At 37.0% G+C, this 12,209-nt stretch overlaps 1 protein-coding gene across 1 annotated transcript; it reads left to right on the plus strand.

Moving 5' to 3' along the window:
* Nucleotides 1-227: 227 nt before the first annotated feature.
* LOC137939409 (ethylene-responsive transcription factor ERF098-like) lies at nucleotides 228-617 on the plus strand. Its single transcript, XM_068784677.1, has one exon. The coding sequence runs from the start codon at nucleotides 228-230 to the stop codon at nucleotides 615-617; it is 390 nt and encodes a 129-aa protein (XP_068640778.1).
* The last annotated feature ends 11,592 nt before the right edge of the window (nucleotides 618-12,209 follow it).

Below are 12,209 nucleotides of genomic sequence, written 5' to 3' on the forward strand. Positions count from 1 at the left end.
AGAAGAATCCAAAAAAGGCTCGTTCCAAAGCCATCAGTTGACTGAGCCACGTACAACGAATCCAAGGCTTCTTCTTTCACACGTGGGGCAGATTCTGGACCATCGGATTTGACCAGATGGAGACATCTCCATCGGTCGTTCCCCACCCAATCGCCTTCTTCCTCCCTCCAGTTTAAATTCCTAATGAGACGTTACCAGCCACCTGGTTCTCGACCGTCTTCTTGCTCATGGAGGAGAAAGGAGGAGAGATCCGTTACAGGGGAGTCCGGAAGCGGCCGTGGGGGAAGTACGCCGCCGAGATACGTGACTCCACCAGGCAGGGTGTACGTGTGTGGCTTGGTACTTTTAACACCGCAGAAGAGGCTGCGCGTGCGTACGATCGAGCCGCATATGCCATGAGAGGGAGTCTTGCTGTTCTTAATTTTCCCGACGAGCATTACTCTCATGAAGCCCAACCTTCCTCCTCCTCTTCTTCTTCTTCTTCATCATCTGAGGCGAGAACAGCGGGTTCGACAAGTACTCAGCCCCAAGGGCAAGTTATCGAATTTGAATACTTGGATAATAAGGTGTTAGAGGATCTTCTTCAGTCTGAGGAGGAGAAGAGAAAGAAAAGTTGATGCGAATTTCAAAAATTTTCAAGCTAGACAATAGTGTTAAAGAGTTCTTTCTGTAAGTTTTTTCAAGCGTCAGCCTCGGCTCTCAGTGTTGTTCTTTTATCCATGAAGTGATGTCTTGTCGTATAATGAAGTGTTCACGGCCCTTTTCATGAAAGTAAACAAATTCTCATTGTCAAAGGAACACTGAATTTGGAAGAGGAATCGTTCTCCTTTTATTAATTCAAGGACGTGATGCTTTTTCTCTTTCTTTTCCTTTTCGAAGTGGCTGTAATCTTCAAACAGGGTACTGATTATGGTTGTTGTAATATTTTTGTTCTAATTCTTACGAGAAAAAGTGCAGGACCTCTCTTCCTTCTTACTTGTTTAAGGTTCAAGCCGCAAGTGGTCAACTTCTAGATGACTGCTTAGCTGCAAAAGGTTTCTGCTTTCTTTTTTTAATTTTCTAAACTGGTTTGCTGGCGGAAGTCAAAACTGAAGATCGATACGACGTATGATGAAGAATAGGGAGGTCAGACATAAATAGTTTCTGCCTCATACAGCTCGGGCCGAAGACCGGGGGAAGTTTAGGAGAGATGGTCCGACCCAGCAGCTGCCGGTCGGGACGGACAGGAAACGGGGCTCCGCTTGCTTCTTCACAAGCTCCGCCCCCCCAAAAAAACCGACCCTATAGCGCTAGCGCTTCGCGTTCTTTCTATACATCAGGATCACGCTCCCTTGCGTTTCTCTACAACGGCCTCCGCCGTATTTCCCAGGTAAATTATACATCAGGTCGAATCACTGGGAAGGAGAAGTGAGGAAAACAGAGTCCTGATCAGTAAGATGGGGAGTTCCAGGTCGCTTCAAAACGTCGACGATACTGCAACTCATATTTCCCCTGAAGAGATGCATATTTTGTCTTTCAAATTTATGGCTAATTTCAGGGGGCGGCGGAGGCAGTGCTTGGTCTTATGGAAGAGGGGCAATCCTCTCCCTTCTCTCTCTCTCTGGTAATCTAAAATTCTGGATCTTGTGGGTTGCTTCAACGTCGTCAGAAGTAGCGATAATAGAGCTAAGAAGTATGTCCTTATGTGTCGCCTCTCAAATGGACTCTCTTATGCTCCACTTCAGAATCTCCGAATGTGATTGTGCCCCTTGTCAACCCATTCAAACAAAAACTACTCACTTAACAAATAGAGAATCCGATGAAGTGCTATGAAGAGTAACCTCACTACTAATCTTAAAATCTGATCCAATCAGCAAATAAATGGATTGGATTAATATCTGAGTCAAAAATATTAATCTGCACTTAATACATATGAATATGTGAATATGTCATGAACAAAAGCTAACCTAAACTGTTTTGATCCTTGTTTAGTTTCAGGACACCATAGATAAATGGAGAGAAGGCATGCTGAGGAAAAAATAGGAGGAAGAATGAGGTTACGGATTTGTGTCATAACCCTCTCCTTGAAGATTTATTTATAGATGAATAAAATTATAATATTACAATTATATCTTTCACCCTACAAGAGTGAATAAGAGACAAGAAACTTAAAATAATTACATCAGTGTCATCTTTATGAGATGACTCTTTATTTACCATCATATCACCACTCTTAGACGTGTGGGTCTTCTCTTTGGCCTATGTGCTTGAGCCAATCTTCTAACAGGCATTTCTTGGACATGTGGGTCTTCCTTGAGCTTGTGGGCTTGGGCCCATCTTCCAACACGGCCTTCAGTTGGGGATGAGAGAATATCATAAACGCCAGTTTGTTGCAAATAGTGGATATTATCTTCCTGTATAAAATGGCAGTCTATCATATCTTCCAACACTCCCTCTCGAGCTGGTGATCTCTTTGTTCTTGTCAAGAGACCCAGCATGCACAATACAATGACAAGAGAAAAAAAATTACTCCTAGACGTATGACAAAACTCCAAACTCCAATCAAAATGGTCATAGTCATAAATACTCTTTGATCAATTTTAAAAAAGAAAAGTAGCCCAACTGTGGAGCACATAGTCTACTCAATTTATAAGGGTAGCTAAAAAAACCTCTTGGATGAATAATAAACTTAACTCACGTTGGATGTTGGGCACACTCCTATCCTTTGTATGTGGGTCTAGTATCTGAGTCAAAAATATTAATATGCACTTAATACATATCAGTATGTGAATATGCCAAAAACAAAACCTAAACTAAATTGATTTGATCTTTAATTTGAAGAGGATTTGGTTGAATCTAAAAATTTTAAACCTGATTCGATATGTGGATACCCGACCCCATATGTAAATAATTTATTAATATATATATATAACATAATGATAATTTATTTGCATGCTTAGGAGCATAGATAATGGTTCACACACACACACACACACACACACACACACACACACACACACACACACACACACATATATATATATATATATATATATATTACATAATGATAATTTATTTGCATGTTTAGGAGCATGGATAATGGTTCTCACATATTTAATTTTTCATAAATTCATCAAGCATTTCCTTGATATTTCTCTAAGTACATTGTAACTTAATCTTGATATGTAGCATCTAAATTTGCCCATCTATATTTTTTAATTTAATTTAGTTCGAGTCTATTGCAACTTATCATTTCAAAGTTATTTTTTATGATATTAATGTTAAGTTCTACAAGGATAAACCATGAGAAGAGGTGGGTGAATAAGTTCATCAATTCCAATGGCTTCCGTTAAACCTTAAGAAAAGATTATTTTTTTCATTTTCAAAACTCAAATGTTTTTAGGCTTGACTCCTTTTGTCATTGCCTCTACTACAAAGGGTTAATTCCTTTTAGTGCGGTTGACTCATCTGGACTTTTTTGCTTTAAGTGTTTCACTCTCCTAGGAGCCGACTCTTCTTTAAATCCATAACTGGAAACTTATAGTGGTCAACTCTTTTTTTTTTTTGCTTTAGTTTTCTATTTTTTTCAACTAAAGGGTCAACTCCTTTGCATGTGTTCGACTCCTTTTAGACATTATGCTTTAAATCTTCATCTTAATTCACAATTGAAGTGTTCAACTCTTACACATGAAGTCATCTCCTTTTGCCTAGATTTGTTTATTGATGATGAAAAGAAAGTTGTGAGAGCATGTAATGAACGTGTTATGTATTTTTTTTTAAACTATCAATTTATTAATGTTAGAAAACACATCTAGGGTATTTTGATTATTTTACCACCTATGTGGTTAATGTTCTTTATGTAATCTTATTATGCATGTTAAATTATGTCAGTGATTAAATTATTTTGTACATAGGATGGGTAGTTAGGGAGATATAAGGAGATTAAGGTATATTAAGAGTATAGGGGTATTTTTGTAAACTTTACCTCAAGACATTTATTAAAGAGGTATAGGAATTCGTGAATGATTCCCAACAAAGTTTTTTCAGGCTCTTCAGACAAACCTTCTTTTTCTTCCTCTTTTTCTCTCAATTATTTCCTCTTCCTTCACCCAAATCTTGATTTTTACATGGTATGAGAGTAGTAGATCATTATTGGGAGTATTCTACTACAAATTCTTGTTATTTTTGAAGAGGATGACATATTGGAAGGAGAAAATCTACATGTTCTTTATGTTGGTTCAACAAAGTTAAAGTTTTTTTCCACTTTTCGTTGTCATAACCTTAGGGTTACTAGTCTTTATGAATCATTGAAGCATTCTCTACGCTTTAATTCCCTTATTAGGTTTGCTATTTGGATTTCTTGGGATCTGCATCACCCAACCCAGTGTTGGATGTCTATGTCATCATCTAATTGGTGACACCAACCTAAATGTTACACTTTTTGCATGATATCGGTAGAGATTGTTTTGAATTGCAAGTTATTGGCTTGTTGAGATGTGCACATCCTATTTTTGTGCTCTAACCCTAATTTCGTGAGTAGGGCCTACATTGGTGATAAATCTGGAAATTATTTGAAAGCTTAGATTGGTTATTTTGTGATTGTAAATCAGTATTATGGCTGAGATAGAAGAAATTTGTACTCAGGCTAGAGAAAATATGGATTTAATGGTGTTGAAGAGCAAATATGGAAGACTATTACATGATTCTCACAATAAAAGTCTTACAGGGCCAGATTTATTATGAAAGGAGCTCTCACAGAAGAGTTTTAGTTAAAATGTGTTTTAGTTATGTTAGTCTTTTATTTATGTTCAGTTGTTTAATTATACTAGGACTTATCTTTAAGTGTTAGACTTTGGGTGTAATTGAGACAAAGGTAACTATTGAAGAGAAAATATGAAAGTCTTACATGACTCTCACAATAAGAAGTCAGAGCAGGTTATGTGAGTTCACTCAGTCAACCCACAAAGATAATTTGATTCTTTTCTAATCTATTATCTCTAGCAGTGTAGGTTTGTATCTATTTCTCTCTCTTTTTTCGTCCCTATACCCGTTGTTTGATTTGCGTTTTCACATCTATACTGAGCTTTTCATATATCATATTATATATTGGTGGAAAGATATTCGAGTATACTTTCCAATGCAAAATGAATTTTGGCAATCAAAGTTTTCTACAAAAAGAAGTCAATAAAGTTTTTCCCTTTTCCATAAATTCAACAGTAATTTAATTCTAACTGAACTCTACCACGTCCTCTATCATAAATAGAGGCTCATGTACTCAAATTACAACAAGTTAGTGAAGTTTTTCTCTTTTCCATAAATTCAACATGGTATCAAAGCAAGTTCTATGAGTTGACTTGGTCAACCCACAAAGATAATGTGATCCTTTTTTGATCTATCATATCAATTAGTTTATATCTACGAGTCTACTTTCCAACGCACAAAAAAAAATGGCAATCAGATTTTTCTGAAAAAAAGAAATTGATATTTGAAGTAGCAAAGATTAGATGACAAGAGAGGTTCGAGCAATAGCAAAAAACTTCAACTTTCGAGCCATTTTATACCATCAAGAATGAGACTTTATAAAGATAAATATATATCAAAAGAAATATTTTAAGTATATTTTCTTACCTATCCAACCAATTCTCAATCTAAGTTTTCTATAAGGAGATATCAATCTTGGAAGAGTTAATGATCATGCAGGCCAAAGAAGAAAAAGGTACTTACCCAGTTCGGGCAAATTACAGAGTCTGAAATCTATCAGATTCTTTATATTAAAATAATTATATTTTATGAATAGAATTTATACTTGAATGAAATTTATTGAAGTCTAGTTTCATAAGGAGAAAATTTCATGTCAATCTGATCTATATTTAAGGAGATAATAGCATTGGAGTCGGGAAAGGTCAAGCAACAAAATAAAGAGAATCAAGAGGTCATAAAAGATTCAAGAACTAATATTTTTGTATCAAATTAGGTATAAAATTAAATATCTTCGAGTCTAGTTTCTTGATCAATAAACCATTTGTGATTCTGAGCTATATTTTTGGAGATATATATATCATAATGACCAAAGGTCATTTTTACCTAAAATCCCTTTTTTCCCCTATTTTCCCTCTTATTATCTCTCCTTGCATTGATGTGAATTGAGTTTCATTTTCTCCTAAAATCCAAGTTTTTAAGCCAAATCTGTCTTCTAATCAGAGAGTTTTGGTCTGACTTCAATACTATTTTCTTTTTTTAAGCCTCTTTGATCCCATAAATCTCTTATCTTTGGAAAGTCTAATTTAGGAAAGTGTTGCTAATTCAAGAAAGTCTATGTTATGGCCCACAGTGACCCCCTGGTCCTGGGTTAAGTACCTATGCCTTCCGCTCCTGACAGGCCGGTCTTTTGGGTAGTATTGGCTAGGTGCTTGACATTTAATATCAGAGCTTTGGCTAGGTCGCCAGTTCAATTCCCGGCAACGACGCAGAGGCTGGATTTAAATACTGGTAGGTCCGGGGGAAACACCAAGTAACGGAACCCGGGTTGGGCCAGTGTTGCTGCATCGCGCGCAAAGGCTGGATTAAAATACAGGTAGGGTCAGGGGAAACACCAGGTAATGAAACCCGGGTCGGGCTTGTGTCGTTGCGTTGCCGTGGTCGTCGGCTTGCGAAGGGGCGATGTGGTGTGATGGCCCACAGTGGCCCCCTGGTCTTGGGTTAAGTACCTATGCCTTCCGCTCCTGACAGGCCGGTCTTTTGGGTAGTATTGGCTAGGTGCTTAACATTTGGTATCAGAGCGAGGAAATATGAGAGAAACGTCAAGCCTGAAAGAGAGGTTTGAAACGTTCAGGGAAGAGATGCAAGCCAGGCAGGACGAAGTAGAGGGTCGCTTGGCATCCCTGTTGGACAATAGAATCTCCTCATTTTCTCAGATGCTCTCTCAACAAGTGGAAGAGCTCTCAACCCTGGTCCGAAGGACACCCACTCCAAATGGGGGACGTACAAAACACCATGGATAGGGGGGACATTTTAGTCTGAATGGAGGACGTCCAGAGCATACTGGGGCGAGTAATGACACCATTCCCAGGTATACTAAAATGGATTTTCCCGTTTATGATGGGTCAGAGGACCCTTTAAGTTGGTTGTACAAATGTGATTTTTTTTTCCCACCAACGTACTGCTACAGTAGACAGAGTTGGGTTGGCCGCCTTCCACATGCTCGGTGAAGCGCAGTTGTGGGGCCACCAACTCGAAAAGGAACATACTGGTCCTGGGTTAAGTATCTATGCCTTCCGCTCCTGACAGGCCGGTCTTTTGGGTAGTATTGGCTAGGTGCTTAACAATCTATCACTAAAAAAATTTTGTTTTAATTCTGTAGAATCTAGAAAGTATTCCAAATTGGAATTCGTTGATTATTTTATTAGAAATTTTCCTCATATAGATTGAACAATTTGGTAATAGAAACTTGTAAGTTAAGTTATGCAATTATCAGAGTTACCATTGTCAATGTTGTTTTCAAGTTTTCCTTAAGAGTCAAGAGAGAGAAATCTTGGGGCAAAAGAAACTGAAATAGATGAGTTTTAATGTTAAAAATAGAGCCATAGAGCTCAAAAAGGGAAACTTGTCCTTTCCAAATCTCAATAAATCTTGATTAATTTTTTTTATGAAAATAATTTTCTAAAGAACTACTAATCACATAGGTAGGTCACATACATATATAGTAAATACCAATCTTGCCTAGACCAAAGCTTTAATTCTCATTCTTCTAATTTTTTGGAACATTCCCTTCAGATTGCTTGAGTTGGTCAAACATTCTTTATTAACATGTCTCTTCTTCTTTGTTGAATTTATGGAAAAGAGAAAAAAAATTATTGACTTGATGTAATCAGAGTACATGAACCCCTATTTATAATAGAGGAAAGTAGTAGAGTCCAATTACAATTAAACTATCTTTGTCCCAATTGTACCCAAACTCTAACACTTCAAGATAACTCATAGCATAATTAAATAACTCAACATAACATAACTAAAACACCTTTAAACTGAAATTCTTCTATGAGATCTACTTCCATAATAATTTTTGTTTTATAAGACTTCTGATTGTGAGGACCATCTAAGACTCTTCCGTATTTGCTCTTCAACGCTCTCCCTCAAACTGGAGTTTATAAATTCAACTTGCAATGAAAACGATTCCTGATCTTCAATTTTCTTTTGCTGAAAAAATTTATTCACAAATACAACTCTTCATAAATGCAAAAACTTCATCTTTTGTGCTCCCCCTTCTTGAATATTTTGGTCACGTAAAAATACCACAACATATGGAATAAAATACTTCTTTCTTGGACTTCTTCTTCTACTTCACCCTCTCAAGCTAGGAGGTAATGACAGTGATCTCAGCTTGAAACAAATAACATAGATGTAGTAATAATCTTCTCCATCACGGTATCCCAAGGATAAGTATGAAACTGGACACTGACTTTCAAAAGGTAAAATGGGTCATAAAACATAAGTCGAAACCAACATCAAAGGATTTCGAACAAAAATAGTCACAATAATCACTAAAGTGGGTAATGCCTGTCATTCACAAGATAGCGATAAAAAAACCCAAGGGTACGAATAAAAAGTTTCAATGGACTTAAAAACACCCATATATTATATATATATGGTAAACCAACTGAATCAACACACAAGAGATTGGTTATGTGAGAGTCAAAAAAGGATGGTAGGATAACCAAAAAGAAAGGGTAAGTGAGATATTTTCTTGATATTGTTGATCAATAACAACAACTCAAAAAGTGACACAAAAAATTCGGCATAAATTCGAATGTTTCAATGCAACATGATACTAGTATGACCTTTGATTCTTCCATTGTGAATATATCCTTAAATATGGATCAAATTGACATCAAATTTTCTCCTTCTGAAACTAGACTTAAATACATTTCATACAAGTATAACTTCTCTTCATAAAATATACTTCTTTTGAGAAAAATAATCTAATAGATTTTTGTCTTTGTAATTTGGCCGAAGTAAGATCCTAAAACAAACAGGAAGTGGGTGAGAAGGTGACAGAGCAATTAAAATGGTGAGTAAACTGAGTAATAAATAAAATGTTCAAGGGAAAGGTAGGAACAGAGAGGATATCTGTGAGCGGAAGTAATGGCATAATAGAGGTGGATCTTTTTCTGAGAACTTGAGTCTAAGATCCATCAACTATGGTAAGAAATTTATCCGAGAGACAAGGAGAGACATAGTGGAGTAGACTTTTGTAACCTATGAGATGTTTGGAGGCCCCTGAGTCAATTATCTTGGATAAAGAGGAGGAAGTGGCCGAGAGCATACCTGAAATGGTGGTGGCAACATTAGTGGAAGAGTAACTTGAAAGAGAGACCATCAGAGTTTTCATTTTGGAGAATAAGTCATACTCATCATTTGTAAGGGTCTTCTTATCTATTGGTTGGGCAGACTTGTCCTCCTTTGGACTACTTGTTGAGGCTTGATTAGCCTTGGCCCATTTTGGCGTGTCATGGATTTTCCAACTCTAATCGATAGTGTGACCATAATTCGCAAAGTGGGTGCATTCCTCACCTTCTATTATGGAGGAACCATTCCGTCCACCTCTTCCTCAGTCTCTTCTATAATTTCTTCCAAGGTCTAGGCCATGGTCGATTGATTTGCCCCTATTACCAGAGTACTTACTTGTTGATACTTTAGTAAGAGAAGGGGAAGAAGTGTCTGGAATGCAGAGTAATTGGGCATATACATCATCGAAAGTGGGAATTGCAGAGGTGCTAAGGAGTTGAGTTTTACTAACCTCGAGTTACAACTTAATATTTTCTAGACATATGGCAGTGTTAATGCTTCCTTCTGCTTGTCTTGGACAGAGCCATCAGTGGAGTTGGGATGAGCTAACTTCTATTCTTGAAGAAGGCCTCTGAATCGAGCCAAGTATTCATGTATATTTTATTCTTGTTTAGTACTTTGGAGAATATCATATGGCCTTTGTATGTTATCTAAGCTAAAGTAAAACTTAGCACATGGGTCCCAAATTTATTTGGCTATATCCAGGTGGAGTACATTGTTGACTACTTGCTCTTTCATGCTATTGATGAGCCAACTAACCAAAAAAGTGTCAGTTTTCCACCACTTATTTTTAGTGCTATCTTCTTCATTAATAAGTGGTCTGAGCTTCATTAGATGACCTAGTTAGTCTCACGTAATAAGAAACCTTTTAAACCAATTTGGACCAACTCGAGTAATTGGATAATCCTCTTAAGAGTATGGTGGTAATCCTAAGAACATCGTTCTTATGTCTAATATGTTCTTCAGGCATGGGAGGCAAGTAAAACTTGTAAAGGAGGAATGGAGAGTAATTTACAAGCCTAACTGAACCAAATCAAAGAGCCCAAGTAATGTCAACTCTAACCAACTTGGCTCAATGAAGAATTCGAGCTTCCAATTTCAACTGGAACTCAATGATTGGCATTAGTCAATTGATCATGCATTGAATTAAGGAAACTCTTGGCTGGCCAAAAATCGCATTTTTTTTAAAAAGTGATAATCAAATTATTCATCAAATCATGATCATTAGAAGATCTTTCACAAAACGGCCACTTCCAAATATAAACAAGGAGATTTTCCTTGTAGTATGACACCATTTACCAAAAAATCAATTTTTCCTTGATCTTAATACTCAAAGATATCAAATTAGATTCTTGTAATCTTTCCAAACACTATTGATTTTCAAGACTCCATGGATTTAGCTCATGGAGAAAAGGAGAGATGACATATTGGGAGAAAACAAGAGGAAGAAAGAGGTTATGGACTTGTGTCCTAACCCTCCTCGGAGGCTCAATTTATAGATGAATAAAGTCACAATATTACTTTGATACCCCTAAAACTTAAACTAATTACATTAATGTCATCTTTATGAGATGACTCTTTATTTACCCTAATGCCATCATTGTGTGCATTTGTGGGCCTTCTCCTTCGTTTGTGGGCTTGAGCCCATCTTCCACCTCCCTTGGGTGTGTGGGCTTTTCTTGGTTTTGTGGGCTTTAGTCCATCTTTCAAACACTTGGACGTGTAGGCTTGGGCCCATCTTCCAACACCCCCTCAAACTGGGGATGAGAGAACATCATGAACGCCCAACTTGTTGTACATAGTGTATGTTGGAAGATATGATGTAATTAGGGTGACACTAATGTAATTAGTTTAAATTTCTTGTCTCTTCTTCACTCTTATTAGGGTGAATGGTATACTTGTAATATTGGTAGTTTTGATACCTATAAATATACCTTATGGGGGAGGGTTTGGATTAAGTCCAAGACCCTAAATTCTGCCTCTTTCCCTCACGTATTCTTCTCTCTTTTCTCTGTTGGACGTGTATCATACTCTATCCTCTCTTCTTCTTCTGCCTTCTTCCTTCTCTCCATTGCTTAATCTCATTAACTATGGAATCCTAAAAATCAACATGGTATCTGAGATGTGATCGATTTTTCAGGATTCCAGTTGGTTTTTCTCTACCCAATTTTTGTTAGATGTAGCTCGGTGAATGAGTTATTCTCTCTGAAAGAATTTAAGATGGTGCTTGGTGGTTGATTGATTGGCCGATGCTCTTTTCTTCGTTTTAAGAGGAGAATCCATATCAGTATAAGACTTTCTGCTGTGTGCCTCATTACTCTGCTCACAAAGTTTTTTTGTTCCATGAAATCAAAGGAACTCTCCATGGATGGAAGAAAACAGTCACTGAACTCAGCCATCATCATTCTATTCAAATCGTAAGTTTTTTTGTTCTTCTCTTCATTTCAGAACTTTTGTTCCCCTGTTCTAGAATTCAGATTGGAGGATTACTACTACTGTAAAAGAAGCAATACGAGAGGTAGTTATTGTTGTAAAACAATGTTTTTTGTTAATGACTACTGCTACATGATAGTCATTGTTCTTGAATAGCAGAGGTTTATAATTTTGAGTAACAGTAGTCAAGAACAACTTCCATTAGTTTGTTGGGTCTCGTCATGTTCTGAGTCTCGATAGACGCAATTTTGACTCAGTCTGGGATTTTTTCCAATGAAGAGAATGGGTTTGTTGGTGGCTTCCATGGCTGCTGCTTCGGTATTGCTGACCTTGATTCGGATCCTCTTTGTTATTTCCTAAGCACCTCCACCTATTTTACTGCCATCTCTTGATGAGCCCTTCTATTAGGAAAGATTGATGCAAACTACTATACCATTGTTATCTTACATCTC

Source organism: Aristolochia californica, unplaced genomic scaffold, assembly GCF_029961685.1.
Source record: "Aristolochia californica isolate CCGP_79_NKW_82.1479 unplaced genomic scaffold, dmAriCali1.0.hap1 SCAF_8, whole genome shotgun sequence".
NCBI lineage: Eukaryota > Viridiplantae > Streptophyta > Magnoliopsida > Piperales > Aristolochiaceae > Aristolochia > Aristolochia californica.

Coding starts and splice junctions, on each gene's coding strand:
- LOC137939409 (XM_068784677.1), top strand. CDS start 228: ATGGAGGAGAAAGGAGGAGAGATCCGTTACAGGGGAGTCCGGAAGCGG.